This window comes from Lepus europaeus, chromosome 15 (genome assembly GCF_033115175.1).
Source record: "Lepus europaeus isolate LE1 chromosome 15, mLepTim1.pri, whole genome shotgun sequence".
Classification (NCBI taxonomy): Eukaryota; Metazoa; Chordata; class Mammalia; order Lagomorpha; family Leporidae; genus Lepus; species Lepus europaeus.
This window is the reverse complement of record NC_084841.1, coordinates 82,429,946-82,449,534: the sequence shown is the minus strand read 5'-3', so window position 1 is coordinate 82,449,534 and position 19,589 is coordinate 82,429,946. Positions and strand designations below refer to the sequence as shown.

The 19,589-nt window shown below is 43.2% G+C and overlaps 1 protein-coding gene across 1 annotated transcript in view; it reads left to right on the top strand.

Annotated features, from left to right (window-relative positions):
- ADGRV1 (adhesion G protein-coupled receptor V1) overlaps window positions 1-19,589 on the top strand; it is a 568,898-nt gene that overhangs the window by 210,028 nt on the left and 339,281 nt on the right. The window contains exons 73-76 of the mRNA XM_062211963.1: window positions 2,259-2,394; window positions 4,115-5,217; window positions 9,576-9,693; window positions 10,488-10,659. Coding sequence (XP_062067947.1) covers window positions 2,259-2,394; window positions 4,115-5,217; window positions 9,576-9,693; window positions 10,488-10,659 — 1,529 coding nt within the window. The remainder of the gene's footprint in view (window positions 1-2,258; window positions 2,395-4,114; window positions 5,218-9,575; window positions 9,694-10,487; window positions 10,660-19,589) is intronic.

Here is a 19,589-nt window from a genome sequence, read left to right as displayed (position 1 = left end):
GCTGTCAGCAGGGAGCTGGATCAGAAGTGGAGCACAGTGCCGGGCCCACGAGAGTATTTTCACACAATGCCTGACCCTTCGTGCAGTCACTCCCGTGCTGACGTGATTATGCTATGCGGGCTGCTTGGATGAAAAGGAGCAGAACTTCCCTAATCCACAGCTTCGTGCCTTCCCTCAGAGCAGGGGTTCAGGAAGCAGAGCACCAGGTGTGTGCATTGGGAGTCTGTTAACCATACTGCTAAAAACCTGACTGGGTCTGTACAACAATAAAAAGACAGACTTTGTGTCAGCTCAGGTGTCTGCCTAAACGTTGCTCAGAGCAGGGCAGTGATCACCACAGTACGTGTCAGATCTTCCTGTTAGCTCTTGGAGATCAGGGAGATGTGACTGTCAGATGGTGTGAGCTCTGTGTTACAGCACGGCCTTGGCACATTCACGTGGTGACCCTTGAGAGCGGGCTCCCGGCCCTGCAGTCGCCTTTCCTCCTTCTCAGCGTCCTCCTGGTCACCCAGCAAGTGCCACTTCCCCTCAGCGGGTCAGCGCAGCGAGTCCTGCACATGGACTGGACCCTCAATCTCGTAATAAGCGTGGGAGGGATTTTGTTTTGTCATTATCTTGGCATCAGAGTTAAGAAGGCCTGGGAACTGAAGTCCTTTGGAAGGCGGGGCTGAGAGCTAGGACAGGAAATCTCCCTGGCATTCTTGCAGCTTCCGTCCCAATGTGAATTCAGGTGCTGGACTGAGAGACCGCAGCACCATGGCTGCCTTGGGTACTCGAGGTTTTAGCCCTGGGTAGCTTCCCTGATCTAATGGTCCAAACAGTGACTCCTCTTTGTTTTCTTTTTGCCAGTTCTCTAAACTAAAGATAATTACATTTTTTTTGTGTTGTAAAGTTGATTTATTTGAAATGCAGAATGACTGGGTTGAGTGGGAGTCAGTGGGTAGAGATAACTCTTCCACCTGCTGGTTCGTGTCCAAATGGCCACATTAGCTGGGGCTGTGCCAGGCAAAAGCCAGGAACTGGGGACTCCATCTGGGTTTCACACATGGGTAGCAGGGCCCCAAATACTTGGGCCATCAGTATTGCCTCCCAGGCACACTAACAGGGAGCTGCATCAGACACAGGCAGGACTCATTCCCAGGCACAGCAGGAACTTAACCTACCGTACACAGCACCCGCCCTCTTGTCTATTTTCTAGCCTATTTTTCTGCATAAAACTTATCTTTTACTCCCTGCCCCTTGTGTCACTTTGAGTGATATGTACCATTCCATATAGTTTTTTTCTTTTGTGTTAGTAACTACTTAACTTGGTATGAAAAGAGTTATGTGTAAAAATACTGTTCTTTATGTGGATGTCCATGATTTCTGTTTCTATGCAGAATTAATCTTTAAAAATTTTAGTTATTTTGTAATAACTTGATTAAAATAACCAGAGTACTCTCCAAAATTGATCTATATCTTCAAACAGGTTTGATTAATTTTGAGTTCCTATCGGAAATTTTCAAAATAATGAAAAGTAAAACACAAAAAACATCCAGGAGATCACTGACTGTATTCAATGATTGTTCCAGTTCACATTTACAACATTTAATGTTGAAGTAACTGAAAGTAAAATACATACATATAATATTTCACCCCAAATGACTTCAGTATGTACCTTTAAAAATATGCTAGAGGTAGAATTCAAACAAAAGCCTGGTAATAAATCCACATTAAAACTTGCCTAACCCCATTCTGTTTCCACTACTGGATTTCGTAATTCAGCCAGTGAAGGAACAGACATAAGTGAGTAGGGCTGATAGGGTTCAAAAGCAGGGTGTGTGGATGGGCATTTGGATTTATAGTTGAACTGCTCATCCCACAACGCAGGGCCTGAGTTCAATTCCCATCTCCAGCTCCTGACTCCAGCTTCCTGCTAAATGCACTCTCTCAGAGGCAGTAGTGATGAGCTGAGTAGTTGGGTCCTTGCCACTCATGTGGGAGACCCAAATTGAGTTCTGGCTCCCGGCTTCGGCCCAGTCCTGCCGTGGCCATTGTGAGAATGAACCAGCAGGTGGAAGCTCTCTCTGTGTGTCTGCACCTCCAACCAACAAGGTTTGTGTGGTCTTGGGAGCTTCCTGTAAGTTTATTTCTCCTCTCCTCTTTTTCCTTTTACTGTTGTCTCTCTTTTGTGAGCTGTGGTTGAACTTTGGAAGAGTTGAATTCCTGTTTCAGAACTGAGTAACCGTCCCTGCCGTCCTTGTCCTGTGTCCTTGCAGGCAGTGTGTCTTTTGCCCACGGTGAGCAGAGGAAAGGGGTCTCTCTGAGGACCTTTCCCAGCCCGGGTCGGCCAGAGGCCTTCGTGGTTCACCTGTCGGGAGTGCGGAGCAGCGCTCCTGGTGGAGCCCAACTTCGGTAAGACCAGATGCTCACCCACACAAGTCTTTGAGGAAGAATCTGGAATTTTCAGTCGAAACAGAAAAAACCATAAGAATCAAAATTCTTGAATCAGACGCCAAAACCACTGTAGCATAGGGTGACAGAGGGGCCTATGTCCCCCTGATACCACCAGGAGGCTGGTGTTCAGTGGAGTCACCACTCACTGTTGCCTGGAAGAGAGCTCATGGGGAGCTGTAACGGTGCCGCAGCTTCAGCTAGAACCCTGGCAAAGGCCCCTCTTTGTAAACGAGCTGTCTTCTGTCTCTGATGGTTGATTTCCCCAAGTGATAGGAGTAAAACATGTCACAGTATGGTAATGTTGAAACCAGGGGCTCATTGAATTTCATTCAACTTTATTGAATTTTGCCATTTATCTGTAATGACTCTTTATGCGGAAACCAGAATATTTGCAGATAAATATTTACAGGCAAAAAGCACTAATTTTGCTCATACCTTGACCAAAGCAGCAGAGGGCAGATCTCCGAGCCAGACTTAGGGATTTGGTCCCAGCTCTGCCACTTCTTGGCTGTGTGGCTTTGGCAGAGTTCTTTCTGTTCTTCAGTTTGCTGCCTTGTCAAATGAGGACAAAGTATGTACAAAACTAGCTTGTTTCCTTGTACATGGTGTGTATATGGGTGTGTGTGTGTGCATATAGGGAAGCATCCATTGGTGAAATGTGGCTGTAGGTTACAGAAGCCATTTAAAAACACTTGTCCAGAGAACATACATCTGGATCTCAAATGCAAATGCCTTTGGCAAGAAGAGCAATAGCTCAAAGTTCCATGGTGCTCACTCTGGGACAAGAACTGTTTCAAAATAACCTGTAGAGGAGAGACCCTAAAAAAATTCATGGAGATGCATAGTATGTAAATATGCATGGGTTTCAAATGTTCTATACCAAAAGAAAGTTGTCTGTAATTCCATTGTGTCCAAAACATTTTGAAGTCCCCTGGTATACACACACACACACACATATATACACATACACACACCCCTATATACACATATTCTAGCCTATCTAACCTAGTAGGTTAGATACTAAGATTTTGTTGCATTTTATATATGAACAGAGCAAGTCATAGATTATATAATAAACCCAGTATCTCAATTAATAATGAGTAGGGCCATGATTTGAAGCCAGACTGCCTGCCTGGCTACTGTGTGAGCTCTCAGCTATTTTGGTGTTTAGTGATAGATGCTTGACAGTAGAGTATAATAGGAACTGGAGTGTCCTTTCTAAAGGCATTCAAATGCATGTAAAAAAATAATGTGCTAGTCAAAGAAAATGTGTCTGTGGCCAAAATTAGGCCACTGATTGTCACTTTGTATATGGTTACTACTTTACTACCAGAATCCTTCGGAAAAGAGCCAAGAATAAATTGTTTGGTCATGGATGTTTCCTTCAACTCATGTAATGTTTCTTTCAACTCTCTCGGGTGCTGCTCTGTGATGATGCAGAAACAGGTCAGAGACCCCTGGGCTCTTCATTCGGCTCTGGGCCCTGTCTTTGCAGTGGCTGCTGCTGTTCTTCGATTTCCTGTGCTCTTACTTACCCACAAATAGGTAAAGTTTGAAGGAAATTGAAAGAACATGGCATATTTCAGATGGTGCCCTCAAGAGCAGCATCTTAAACACATGAAGACTCTCGATGGTGGTGTTCTTATTTCTCCATCAATTCTCGTGTTTTTCTTTCCAGATCAAGTTTCACCATGGCAGAAGTTGAACCAATGGGAGTCTTCCAGTTTTCTTATAGCTCCAGAAATATCGTGGTGTCAGAGGATGCGCAAACCATCAGATTACGTGTACAAAGACTGTTTGGGTTCCATAGCGACCTCATTCAAGTTTCCTATCAGACTACTGCAGGAAGTGCCGAGCCGCTGGAAGACTTTGAGCCTATTCAGAATGGGGAACTGCTTTTTCATCAATTCCAAACTGAGGTGGATTTTGAAGTAACTATTGTTAATGACCAGCTTCTTGAGGTAGAAGAAAGTTTTTACGTTAATCTTACTTCAGTAGAAATTAGGGGATTGCAAAAGTTTGATGCTCATTGGAGACCACGCCTGAATCGAGATTTCAGTGTGGCAGTGATCACAATCATGGATGATGACGACCTGACAGGAATGGGTCTTTCTGTCTCCATGACAACTGTGGCCATGGCAATCGACACAGCTCTCATGCCTGTGGAAATGGCTTCCACTACACATCCTTACACAAGCGAGATGACTACCGTTCCACAGACAACTGAAACGTTCACCACCGTTACTGGGGCAACAGGTGTACCTGCCATTCCAGAGAAGCTTGTCACCCTTCACGGTACACCTGCCGTGTCCGAGAGGCCTGAAGTGGCCACCATAACTGCTGATGTTTCCATGCAGGGAACGTTTAGTCTTGGACCACCCATTGTTTATGTTGAAGAGGAGATGAAAAATGGCACGTTGAACACCGTAGAAATTGTGACCCGCAGGGCTGGTGGGTTTTCTGGTAATGTCAGCGTGACTGTTAGAACCTATGGTGGAAGATGTGCCCAGGAGGAACCACATGCATTGCCCTCTCATATCCACACAATTTCCAACCTGACTTGGGCAGTGGAAGAACAAGACTTTGCGGAACAAACTCTTGTCCTTGTATTTCTAGAAGGAGAACAAGAACATAAGGTATCAGTTCAAATTGTGGATGACGATGAGCCAGAGGGGCAGGAGTTCTTCTTTGTGTTTCTCACGGACCCTCAAGGGGGAGCGCAGATTGTGAAGGGAGAAGATGAGTCTGGATTTGCAGCAGTTGCCATGGTCATTATCACAGGTATGTATTTGGAGTAATAGAGGTGACAAAGCACTTTTGTTTTCTATTTGAAAGGCACTGTGAGAGATGGAGAGCCAGAGAGAAAGATCTGTCCACTAGTTCTTTCCCCAAATGACCACGAAGGCCAGGGCTGGGCCAGGTCAAAGCCAGGAGCCTGTAACTCCACCCAGATCTCCCACAGGAATGGCAGGGGCCCAAGTACTTGGACCATCTTCCAGTGCTTTTCCCAGACTGGTTAGCAGGGAGCTAGGTCAGGAGTGGTGTAGCTAGGACTCAAACCAGCTCCCATATGGGATGCTGGCATCACAGGCAGTGACTTAACCTGCTATCCCACGATGCTGGGTCAACAAAGTACTTTTGAGGTGAAGAATTTGTAATAAGATTACCCTATCTTGAACTTGGGAGTGAATTACCCAAGTGACTCACAGTAACTGACTAAACGTTGTGTTCCTAGAGACATGAATTCATGGTGGTGGTCTAAGGGGCCATGATACAGTTTAATGGACAGCAGCGGTCACTTAGAACAAGTTATAGTCATCATATCTCTATTTTAAAAATTTAAGGAAAATATTCAAGTCCACATTCTCCCTCCAGAAAGTATTTAATCATCCAAATACCTTATTACTTAACCTGTTTTGAAACCTCATTCTAAATTTAACCAATCCCTTTGAATAATCCATTCTAAAGTCAAGGATTCCGTTGTCCAGAAATACTTTATATTTTTGTGAAAGAGATTAAAATTTCCTTTGTTCTGCTTTGACTCAATGCAGTTGATATAATGATTGTATTATTGAGCATATATATTACAATAGCTTGAAATTCCCTTTTTCACTTTTTATTTTCATCTAATTTTTGGGTTGTTTGCAGACTAACTCAGAATTCATATTCCGTGTACTTTTAAGACTTATTTGAAAGGCAGAGTGACAGGCTGAGAGGGCAGACTGAGGAAGAGACATCTTCTGTCTACTGGTTCACTCCCCGGATGTCTGCAGCAGGCATGACTGGGCCAGGACAAAGCTAGGATTCAGGAAATCCTGCCAGGGCTCCCCCATATGTGTCAGGAACCCAAGTTCTTGGTCCATCATCTGCTGCCTCACAGACATGATAGCAGGAAACTGGAGCAGAAGTGAAGTAGCTGGGACATGAACAAGTTAAGCAGTGGCTTAACCTGCTGCACTACAATGCCTGCCCCATGCTATATGTTTTAAGTAGAATAGACCAGCTTGTCAAAGTTTAATAAGGGTAATGAGAAGGCCATTTCATGATTCTTACATACTTTTAGGATTTGATGCTTCTAACAGTTTTTATTTTAGCCATTTGATTATAACCCAGTCATAAATTTGCAATTCCTTTCATATCCAGCATCATCTCATTTGTTACCCTACAGATTTGTACCAGTTAAATTTAATAGCACTTACAGTTTGTTATAAATTCTAATTGTATTCTATAAGTTGTTTACTGAATTTCATTTGTATTGGCTTCATTCCATCTACATATTTCCATTAAAGTTGGTTGAGTAGTCGGCATCCTCCTCCCAACTCTAACATAGATATTTAGTTAGTTATTTCAGAGTGACCAGGACTTCAGGTCAAATCTACATTCTTACGCTTTTTTGAGATAACATATTTTTAATTATAGTCAAATTTGTGATGGCTCTACTAAATGAAGAGTTCAGCAATGAAGAAGCAAGGAAGCATGTCAGTCCAGAAGAACATAATAGTTCTCCAGAAACAAATTCTGATCTGAATGACATAGAGGAAATGCCTGAAATGGAATTCAGAATAATCCTAAGGAAATTATGTGTGCAACAAGAGAATACAGATAGTTGAAAGAAACGAGGAAAATAGTAGATAACAAGAATGAGAAATTCACTAAGGAGATAGAAATCATTAGAAAACAAATTTCGGGGCCGGTGCCGTGGCTCACTTGGTTAATCCTCTGCCTGCGGTGCTGGCATCCCATATGGGCGCCGGGTTCTAGTCCCAGTTGCTCCTCTTCCAGCTCTCTGCTGTGGCCCGGGAGGGCAGTGGAGGATGGCCCAGGTGCTTGGGCCCCTGCACCTGCATGGGAGACCAGGAGAAAGCTCCTGGCTTTGGATCGGTGTAGCACGCCAGCCATAGTGGCCATTCGGGGAGTGAACCAACGGAAGGAAGACCTTTCTCTCTGTCTCACTGTCTAATTCTTTCTGTAAAATAAATAAAAAAAATTTTGGAGGTAAAAACTTTAAGCAATGAAATAAAAAAAAATAGAGAACTTCAAGAACAAAATAGACAAAGTGCAAGAAATAATTTCTAATCTGGAGGATAGTTTCTCATTCTGAAGTAACCCAGACAAAAATAAAGCAAAAAGAATTAGAAAGGATGAAGACAGTTGAAAATATTTAACATTTCTTTTGACCCAGTGCAGACCAATCACAATGACTTCTGGAAGCTCTTTAAGGTGCACTTATTACAGACATGTGTCACATGGTTGGCTCCTCACCATACTTACCTGTTAGCATCACGTGACATACTTTACCTGACAGTACTACCAGGCCCATCCACATGATTATAACTCTCTAGGTTGCATGAATCTACCTGCAAATGCTTCTCTTGCTTTTACTCAATCTGGCTTTTCAAAAGGTATTTTGTTCTAACTTGATCATTAGTTTTGTTGATTTCTTTTTGTCTTTAATTTTCACAACTTCTTTCACATTTACATTGCAGGACAAACTTGCAAAGTAAATCAGAAGAGGTAACTTACTTAGTTTTGTTTTTGATCATTGGTTCACTAGATGTCTGGAATGGTCTGGTAGAAGTTGGATAGATATGGCAAAGCAAGTGTTTTGATTAGAACTGTAATAGCTGCTATTGCCTTGGAAAAGAAAACAAATGTTCTGTTTATGAGAAGCTTGTAAGCTTCTTGGAGAGACTGAATCTCCACCCAGTGTGACAAGAAAGCAAGCTCTGCCAATGAGAGAAATTGTATATCAGGTTCTGATCCAGATCGAGAAGTGACAGCAGTGGGTAAGCAGTGAGGATGAGGATTGGAGGGCTGGCGGAGACAAAACACCTAGGAGACTCTGGGACAACTGTTGTCCATCACACACGTGACCCTAATAAAGGAGCTTGACATTCACTTACACTTCACATCTGGAAAATAGACCAGGGGCTGGTCACTGCTAGCTCTCCACCATCAGAGCAGTGAGGTGGTTTTTCTGGTTCCTGAACCTGAGCTAGTCTCTAACATCTGAAGTTCTCTCTCCTTGAAACTTTAGGAATCACGGTTCAGGGTGATCAACACACATGGGTTTGGGGGCTGATTGCTTTAATGACATTGCTTCTAGGATAACTTTAAAATATTTTATTTATTTGAAAGAGTTAGAGAGGTAGAAGGAGAAGGTCTTCTATCCGCTGATCTACTCCCCAAATGGCTGTAATGGCTGGAGCTGAGCCAATCCAAAGCCAGGAGTTTCTTTTGGGTCTCCCATGTAGATGCAAGGGACCAACTATATGGACCCTCCTCAACTGCTTTCCTAGATGCGTTAGAAGAGAGTTGAATCAGAAGTGGAGCAGCTGGGACTCGAACTGGCACCCATATGGGATGCTGGCCCTGCAGGCCAAGGCTTTAACCCACTGTGTCACAGTGCTGGCCCCTAGGATCACTTTGCCAACAGGGGCCACTGAGAAGCAGAAAGCAGCAAGAACTGGTATTTCTTTAGGCTGAGAAGCTAACTTGTGTGCTGGCCAGGCTTTGAAGCAACTCCTCAGGGCCCCAAGTCAGTGCCCATTTACACAACTTTGTGTTATCAGTTGTGCATTGGATTTTAGCACCCACCTCAAGTAGATCTGATCATCACAGAAGTTTAGGAGTTTCTTCCTGGTACTATTTTGTTTTTGTGCCAATCGCTGTATCTGTATCATAAATGGTTTTTATGTAGATTGACTTATAGGAAGGTCAATCTGTAGAATGGAGTTCATTTCAACAGATAATTTGGAAACCCTTGCCATTTGCTGGGCACTGTTCTTGATGCAAGGACATAGCAGTAAATAGAACAGTTGCTGTCTGACACAGTGTGTGTTCTGTGGTACACTGCAGACTTTGAATAGATAAACAGGCAGGATGTGTCTGGTGCAGTTGACTGTAACAGAGGGGTGTGCTGGGCGAGGCGTAGGAGCTGATGTTTCTCCTGGCCTTCTGTTCTCAAAATATGAGCCATCTTAATGCTATCATTTTTCGTCTATATTTAGTGAAGATCTTTCAAAAATGTTGCTCCTCCCAATCATGCATTTCTCACTTTCTTACTGGCAAGATTCACAGAGTGTTGGAGATTCTTTTCTGTTGTTAAGTATACTGGAACCCTCCGTTTCTCTCTTCAGGGAGTGATCTTCACAATGGCATCATAGGATTTAGTGAGGACTCTCAGAGTGGACTAAAACTGGGGGAAGGAGCTGATGGGAAAAGATTGCATCTCACTGTCTCCAGGCAGCCAGACAGGTACGTGTGTGTGTGTGTGTGTGTAAGGTGCAACATCCTGTGTGTCTGTATGGCGTCTAGTAATTCATACAAGGTGGAGTATAGGCAAGAAATTTAATGTGTCCTTTTCAGATGTTTTCCTTGTTAATCTGTCATATTTGCAATTTAATACAAGTGGTTTATGATCATCACTTAGGGTTATCATGAATGCTATTATATAATATAAAATATGACACAGACGTCCTGCATTGTAGGCCATTGGTTCATCATATTTACTACTCTCTGACCATGCCCTGTACACAGCCACTGTGTTATAGGGAACATGTGGAATACTAACATGCTGCAACTCAAAATTGGATGTTAACATGTTCTGAATGCTGATCACATACATTTACTCACTGCACACATGTACCTGCATATATTTTAATTTCCCATTTTGAGTCCAAATATTCTTGGAAAATTAAAGTCACTGTTCACCCTTCATAATAACAGCTATTTTGAGCAGTAACATTTCTCTTTTAGAAAAACTCATTTAAAGTGTAATGAGCATTTACTTGAATGCAGGGACTCTATTTTCACATTTCTGATAGAGTAGTTCAAGAAATAACTTTTATTGAACATAGAGAAGACCATGGGAAAACCTGAGCCCTACTTTTCCTATCTGCAGTGAGGACAATTGTCCCTCTGAGCATGATCTGTGGTAGTCAGTGCCCAGTGCTGGACCTTGGATGACAAGGTACAGTGAGGCACAGTGAGCGCGCTGTTGAACAGATGACACTGCGTGAGTGCACCTGCACGGTTGGCTTTGTTCACAGGGCCTTTGAAGATGTCAGGGTCTCCTGGCGAGTCTCGCTGAACAGAACAGCTGTGGTGCTCCAGAAAGATGGGGTAAACCTGACGGATGAACTCGTATCTGTTTCCGGGACCACGACCTGTACAATGGGCCAAACACAATGTTCTATCACCATTGAACACAAACCAGAAAAGGTAAGCAGCCATGAGGTACAATAGTGATGGTGTCTAATTGTATTTCTTTAGAATCAATCTTTTTAAAGCAAAATTGTTGAAACTTACGTGTTGTTTCTGTGGGACTTCTCTGTGTCTGCCTGGCCACGGGGTCTAAACGTCTTTGCTGGACAATAGACTTTAGACTAAGAATTGGCTACATTATGAAGCTTTACAAATAAGCTGGTCAGTTTCCTCCTTTTTTATTTTTTAAATATTTATTATGGGGGGGGGGGCGAGAGAGAGAGAAGGAAAGAAAAGAGAAAGAAAGTGTGTGTGCAAGAGCACTTCTATCTGTTGGTTCACTCCCTAAATGGCTGCAACAGCTGGAGTTGGGCCCATCCAAAGAAACCAGGAGCTTTTTCTGGGTCTCCCACGTGGGTTCAGGGTCCAAGCACTTGGGCCATCTTCAACTGCTTTCTCAGTGCATTAGCAGGGAGCTGGATTGGAAGTGGAGCAGCCAGGACATGAGCTGGGGCCCATATGGGATGCCATCATTGCAGATGGAGGCTGAACCTTCTATGGCACTGGCCCCTATTTCCTTCATTTTTGTTTCTTTCCCTTCCCAAGCTTATTCCTGGCAAACTGTTCATCATGAGAAACATCCCTCAATAAAACATTTTTTAAAAAAAATATTTATTTGAAAGGCTGAGTTAGAGAAGCAGAGGCAGAGAGAGAATCTTTCATCAGCTGGTTCATTCCCCAAATGACCACAATGGCTGGAGCTGGCCCTATATGAAGCCAGGAGTCAGAAGCTTCTTCTTTGTCAACCACATGGGTGTAATGGTCCAAGGAGTTGGGCCATCTTCCAGTGCTTTCCCAGGCCATAGCAGAGAGCTGGATTGGAAGAAGAGCAGTCAGGACTTGAACCAGCACCCATATGGGATGCTGGCACTGCAGGTGGCAGCTTTACCCACTACACCACAGTGGTGGTCCTAAGACATATTCTTAATAAAAATGAAATACATCTATAGTTATACTTTAATGTTTTGATGTATGTTTTAACATCTTATATTTAGTCCATTTAGTCTCACTTCTTATTTCTCATTGTAATGTTCAAGTCATAGAGCTGAGTTTTCTGCATTCCGAGAAGACTGGAAACAGATCTATTATACATCATCTTGAAATTCTGATAAACTGACACCTAGTGGTATAAATGAACCCAGTTCTGCAACCATGTTCTGTCATGGACTTTGAGAAATTATGTGGAAGTACTGCAAAGCAGCACAGTTATCCCTAGACTTTTGTCCTAAGAACGACCATCTTTATATTTTGTTAAAAGAGGAACTCGGCTATACTGAATGTACTTAGGAAGGCATTGTAGTGGTTAGGAGTTTGGGCTCTGATCATAGAAGACTGTGGTTCAAATCCTATTAGGTCTTCTACTCATTAGCTAGGTGATGATGGACAAGTTGCTTGGTGTTCTTGAGCCTCCCAGGCTTATAAGGGTGGTAGCAGGACCACTGGGCCAATTAAATGAGTTGATGTTTGAGAGGTTCCTAGCACAGTTCGTGGGAGGAAGTGGCCTTCATGAGAGAACCTGGCATTGCTATTATGTGGAATGGAGCCCGCGGAAATTCAGTGATTTGAGTTATAGCTAGACCAGTGCTAGTTGTAGGGGGCTTACAGATGGTGTAACACAACAAATACATGAAAATAATTATACCCCTAATTGATAGTGGTATCTCCTCACCTTGATCTGGTCTCTTAATCCTCAACAGTTTTTTAATCTTATATGTAATCATTACGCATTTATTCATTACTTCAGTTTTCAAAAGTATGAAGAATTTAATAGACCCAGACAATGACTGAGCCACAAATAGAACCCATCTGTTGAGTTTTAGTCCATTTCTTCTTTCCCTGATAACTTATGGTTCTCTATTAGTAAAAAATTTAAAGTGACAATCAACTTAGGAATCAGGCTTTCCACTCAGAAAATCTGCTTAAGTAGTGTATAAGCACATTTATTGCTTTTATTTCTTAAAGACTTACCCACTTATTTGAGAGGTAGAATCACAGAGAAAGGCCTTCCATCACTGGTTGACTCCCTGCAATGGCCGTAGCTGAGCCCATCCAAAGCCAGGAGCCAGGAGTTTCTTCTGGGTCTCCCACACGGGTGCAGGGGCTCAAGCATTTGGGCCATATTCCACTGCTTTCTCAGACCACAAGCAGAGAGCTGGATCAGAAGAGGAGCAGCTGGGACACAAAATGGTGCCCACACAGGATGCCAATGTGGCAGGCGGAGGCTTAGCCTACTACACCACAGCACCAGCACCCTGTTTTTTTATTTATTATTTTTTTTGAGGAATTATTTTATTTATTTGAAAGTCAGAGTTACAGAGAGAAGGAGAGGCAGAGAGAGAGGTCTTCCATTCCGCTGGTTTACTCCCCAAATGACCCCAATGGCCAGAGTTGAGCTGATCCGAAGCCAGGAGCTTCTTCCAGGGCTCCTACGCTGGTGCAGGGACCCAAGTACTTGGGCCATCTTCTACTGCTTTCCCAGGCCATAGCAGAGAGCTGGATCGGAAGAGGAGCAACTGGGACTCAAACTGGCACCCATATGTGATGCCGGTGCTGCAGGCTGGGGCTTTAACCTGCTGCACCACAGCACCAGCTCCTATTTTTTTTAATTCTCAAAATGTCTATTTCACCCCAATTCATTACATTTCAGGTATTCTATGAGTTACATTGGATTAGGGAAAACATTATCATCTGACTTCTGGTACTGGGTTATTTCACTAAGTATTATGGTTTCTAGTTGCAACGATCTTGTTGCAAAAGAGAGGATTTCTTTCTTTCTTTCTTTCTTTCTTTCTTTCTTTCTTTCTTTCTTTCTCTCTCTCTCTCTCTCTCTCTCTCTCTCTCTCTCTCTTCTTTCTTTCTTTCTTTCTTTCTTTCTTTCTTTCTTTCTTTCTTTCTTTCTTTCTTTCTTTCTTTCTTTCTTTCTTTCTTTCTTTTTTTAACAGCTGAGTAGTACTCCATGATGTATATATACAATAGTTTCTTAATCCAGTCAACAGTTGGTGGACATCTGGGTTGATTTCATATCTTAGCTATTGTAAATTGTGCTGCTATGGACATGGGAGTATAGATAATTCTTTCATATACTGGCTTCTTTTGGTTTCAGTAAATTCCCAGGAGTGGGATGGCTGGATTCTACGGTAGGTCTATATTCAGATTTCTGAGAGAGCTCTCTGCTGTCTTCTACAGTGATTGCACCAGTTCATGTTCCCACCAGCAGTGGATCAGGGTACCTTTTTCCTCACATCCTAGCCAACATTTATTGTTTGTTAATTTCTGTATGCAAGCTACTCTAACTGCAGTGAGGTGAAACCTTGTGGTTTTGATTTGCATTTCCCTGATGGCTAGTGATCCTGAGAATTTTCACAAGTGTCTGCTGGCCATTTGAATTTCTTCTCTTGAAAAATGCCTGTTTAAGTCCTCTGCTCATTTTTTTAATTAGATTGTTGATTTTGTTGAGTTTCTTGAGCTTTATGTAGATTATGGATATTAATGCTTTTTCACTTGTGTAGTTTGCAAATATTTTCTCCCATTCTGTCCATTGCCTCTTCACTTTGCTGAGTATTTGTATTGTAGTGCGGAAGTTCCTCAGCTTGAAATAATCCCATTTTGTCAATTTTGGCTTTGATTGCTTGTGCTTCTGGGTTTTTTTCCAGGAAGTCCTTGCCTATACCAGTGTCTTGTAGAGGTTCCTCCATGTTCTCTAATGATTTGATGGTATTGGGTTCTAGATTTAGGTCTTTGATCCATTTTGAGTAGGTTTTTGTGTGTGAGGTAGAGGTTCAGTTTCATACTTCTGCAAGTGGAGATCCAGTTTCCCCAGCACCATTTGTTAAGAGACTGTCCTTGCTCTATGGATTGATTTTAGCTCTTTTATCAAAGATAAGTTGGCTATAGATGCATGGTTTGATTTCTGGAATTTCTATTCTGTTCCATTGGTATGCAAGTCTGTTTTTGTGGCAGCATCAGGCTGTTTTGATTATAACTACCCTGTAATATCTTTTTTTTTTTTTTTGGACAGGCAAAGTTAGACAGTGAGAGAGAGACAGAGAGAAAGGGCTTCCTTTTCTGTTGGTTCACCTCCCGAATGGTCACCCCGGCTGGCGCGCTGTGCCGATCCAAAGCCAGGAACCAGGTGCTTCCTCCTGGTCTCCCATGCGGGTGCAGGGCCCAAGCACTTGGCCCATCCTCCACTGCCTTCCCGGGCCCCAGCAGAGAGCTGGACTGGAAGAGGAGCAACCGGGACAGAATCTGGCGCCCCAACTGGGACTAGAACCCAGGGTGCCGATGCCGCAGGCAGAGGATTAGCCTAGTGAGCTGTGGCACTGACCAACTACCCTGTAATATATCTTGAAAGAAGGTATTGTGATGCCTCCAACTTCGTTTTTGTCATAGAAGATTGCTTTAGGTATTCAGTCTATTGTGTCTCCATGTGCGTTTCAGCATAGTTTTTTCTAAATCTGTGAAGAGTGTCGTTATTTTTATTAGGATCACATTGAATCTGTAAATTTCTTTTGGTAGTATGGAAATTTTGATGATGCTGATTCTTCCAATCCATGAACATGGAAGATTTTTCCATTTTTAAAATATCTTCTGTTTCCTTCTTAAATGTTTTGTAATTCTCATCATAGAGATCCTGACATCCTTGGTTAAATTTATCTCAAAATATTTGTTCCTTTTTTAAGCTATTGTGAATGTGACTGATTTTTTTTTTAACTTTTTAAGCTTTTTATTTAGGGCCCTCACTCTCCTATTCATTTCTCTCACTATCTAAGAAGTCTGGATTCTTACCAAGCACTGGAAGGCAGCCTGTGGGTGAGCCTGCCAGCCAGGAAGCATAGGATGGGTGACCTGAAGGCCAAGTGCCCAAAGGTGCAGGGGCAGCAAGTAGGTCCAGGGAAAAAGGGCTGGACCCACCATGTCCCAGGCCTTTAATCCACTTCCAAGGGGGAGTGGTTAATTAGCCTGATTGGCAGGTGTGCACACAGGTGTGTGTGGTCAGGTAGGGGCATGAGGTCATACAGGGGATGTGATGAAGGCGTGGTCTTCCAGCATATAAACCTGATCAATTTTATCCTATATGCCTGCCTACAACATTTCCCACTCAGAGACTCCATTCCCTTAATCCTAAGGGATCTTGAAGGGTGTAGAATCATGACATCTTCTATAGCTGCTTGCTGCTTATGAGGAGCATAATACAGGCCCTGCCTGTCCTGGGTCTGGAAGTCTCTGCCTATCTCACCTAACAAATCTGCTTTGTGAGCTGGAGCAGTCTCAGTCACTGCCAATGTCTATGTCTCCTGCATGGTCAGTTATTGCCAGAAGTCGATCTGAAACATGTAAGTCTTAATTAGCATAAGCGAAAACTGGAACAAGACCAGTTGCAAGTGGAGTGCCCCTTATGTTGGAAAGAATATATTTTACAGGCTCCCAGATAATGGGTGGTGATTGGCTACCCTTATGTCGATTATAAAATCCATTTAGCTTGAGCATAGAGAATTACAATAGAAAAATCCATTATGAGTTTTATTGTCAATAACAGTTCCCATAGAGAATCAAGAGGCAGGTACATCATGTCTGCCTGAAGGTATAGCAGTCTTGATGTGAGGAAGGCAAAGGCTTTACTTATCCTTTTTGCTTTGAAGAGTACTTAAGGTCTCTGATTGGCTTACAGGAAGAATCAGACATGTCTTCTAGTTCACTTGTGAAGACTTAAGAGATAGAAGTTTAATCCTAATTTCACTGAGGTAGTCATGCTCAGTAGCATCTGGTAAGGTCCCTTCCTTTTAAGCTGCAACTGATCTGAAGATCTTTGCGTGAATGGCTTGCTCAGGAATTCCTAATGTTGGAGTTTTTGTCAAAATCTGCTGAGTTCATTGGAACACCTTCTGTAGCTTCCCTGTCCAGCACAGTGTGTGTGTGTGTGTGTGTGCGCGTGAGGGGCTTTTTAAACCAAATACAAAGGCTTAGAATCCAGATCCTGGAATCCATATTCCATAGAATCCTGATATCAGCAATTCCCAGTGTTACGGCTTCTATTAGAAGCTCCTTAACTCTTTGGAGCAATTTTTTTAATTATTTATTTATGGCTGGCGCCGTGGCTCAACAGGCTAATCCTCTGCCTAGCGGCACTGGCACACCGGGTTCTAGTCCCGGTCGGGGTGCCGGATTCTGTCCCGGTTGCCCCTCTTCCAGGCCAGCTCTCTGCTGTGGCCCAGGAGTGCAGTAGAGGATGGCCCAAGTGCTTGGGCCCTGCACCCATGGGAGACCAGGATAAGCACCTGGCTCCTGCCTTCGGATCAGCGTGGTGCGCTGGCAGCAGCGCGGCAGCCATTGGAGGGTGAACCAACGGCAAAGGAAGACCTTTCTCTCTGTCTCTCTCTCTCTCACTGTCCACTCTGCCTGTCAAAAAAAATTATTTACTTGAAAGTTGGAGTTAGGAGAGGTGCAGAGAGAGACAGAGAGAGGTCTTCCATCCGTTGGTTCACTCCCCAGTTGGCCGCAATGTCCAGAGCTGCGCCAATCTGAAGCCAGGAGCCAGAAGCTTCTTCCAGGTCTCCCACGTGGGTGCAGGGGCCCAAGGAGTTGGGCCATCTTCTACTGCTTTCCCAGGCCATAGCAGAAAGCTGGACTGGAAGTGGAGCAGCCAGGACTTGAACTGGTGCCCATATGGGTTGCCAGCACTGCAGGCAGCAGCTTTGTACAATGCTACAGCGCCAGCCCCTGGAGCAACTCTTTTTTTTTTTAAGATTTATTTTTATTTATTTTCAAGACAGAGTTACAAAGAGAGGTAGAGACAGAGTGGTCTTCTATCTACTGGTTCACTCCCCAATTGGCCACAACGGCTGGAGCTATGCCGATCCAAAGCCAGGAGCCAGAAGCTTTTTCCAGGTCTCCCACATGGGTGCAGGGGCCCAAGGACTTGGGCCATCTTCTACTGCTTTCCCAGGCCATAGCAGAGAGCTGGATCAGAAGTGGACTAGCTGGGACTAGAACTGGTGCCCATATGGGATGCCGGTGCTTCAGGCCAAGGCTTTAACCCACTGTACCACAGTGCTGTCCCCGGAGCAACTCTTGTTGCTGCCCTGTCCAGCAGTGTCTGCATCGGGGCCTTTTTAAAGCATATAGGAAAGCTTGGAATCCAAATTGCACAGAACCTCACCATTCCCAGAAATATCATTAGTTGCCTTTTAAATATCAAAAAGCTTTCCACCTTTTGACTGAAAGAACACACTTTTCTGGAGTTAGAACTTATCCCAGGTAATCTACCTCTAGTTTAGAAACCTGAGCTGTATTTGGGCAGTTCTTTGTTCTCACTATCCTCGATTCCGGCTTTACTGAGATGCAGAAGAAATTATCCCTTAGGCAAAGGTTTAAAACACAGTAAGATGCATTGAAGCAACTGCCCCATTAGCAGACCTGAGGCCTTTAACCATCTGTACCTGACCTTATATTAAAACATACGAGATAGGAGTATCATAGAGAGACATGGATCCATTCACGTTTTTTGATATTTAATAAACTTTAAGGAAACGCCTAAGACTACAGGCAGTGGAGTTTGACATTTAGGCATAACTAGAACTTACGACACATAAGAATACAACATGCTAGGACAAGGTGAATCTTTGGGAACAAGTTTTACCACTAATGCTAATACTGTAGCTCTTTGAGGACAGAGGTCCCACATGGGGAGTAAGTTCACAGTGACTCCTGTTGTTAATTTAACAATTAACACTCTAAGGCATGACCTCAGTGATCACCTGAGGCTCTTGACATGAGCTGCCTAGGCTACGGAAGCCTTCTGAGTCCACAAACTCCGTCAGTATTTGGACAAGGCCATAAGCAAAGTGGAAGTTCTCTCCTCCCTTTGGAGAAAAGTACATCCTTCTTTGATGGCCCCTTCTTTCCACTGGGGTCTCACCCAGAGAGGTCCTCCATGTAGGGATGCTTTTTGCAGGAGTGTCCTGGCTTTCCACTCCTGAAATGCTCTCATGAGCTGTTTAGCCAGACCAGAATGCCTTTAGGGCTGACTCTGAGGTCACTGACTGCTACTTGGAGCAATTCCCATTCTAGGAGTCTGCTGTATGGACTGCTTCCCACATTGGAGCATTTACTACTCTATAATTCTGTTATTATCAGTAAACAGTCCTACTAATATCACCTATATGATCACTTTAAAACTTAATCCTATCTATATATGATCACTTAAAAACTTAAGATGTTACTTTCACCATCCAGCCCAAAGGGATTTAGGATCCCATGGCAAAAACTATACCCTTAGGTGTAAGTCCATAGGGATTCATGAAGGACTATACAGCTTTACAGTTCCTTTGTAGGACCTGAGAAGATAAAAACAGACACAGCTCTTCATGAGTTTAATTTTCATTAAGCATTTGACATGGATACATTGCATTAGCTATAATTCCTTAAGCATATTACTTGGATGTATTGATTTGTTACAATTCTGACACCTTAAGAGTCTCTATTTGTGTACCAAATGGGGTCCATTATTCTACCAAGCCCAATGAGGGGGTTTTAAAAATTTTCTTCTTATTGCTTTTTTAATGCTGCTTAGTAAAGCAAAACAAATAATTAAAATAAAGACCAGCCTGAAGCCAAAACAAAAAGGACCAACATAGAAGCCAAAACAAAACAAAAACCATCAGGAAGCCAAAACAGCCTATAATTTAAAAAAATCATAAAAAGTTATTGGGCAGTGGCAGGCCATGGGAGCCCTATCTTGGGGCAGAGTCTGTTGCCCACCTTTGTGGTGGGAAGTGGAGCATCTGCCATGTTTGATGCTCCTCCATGATGATGGAATTGATCTTAGTTCTTTCTCAGCCATGACATTATGTATACAAGGGCTATTGATTTCTGTGTTTTGATATTAT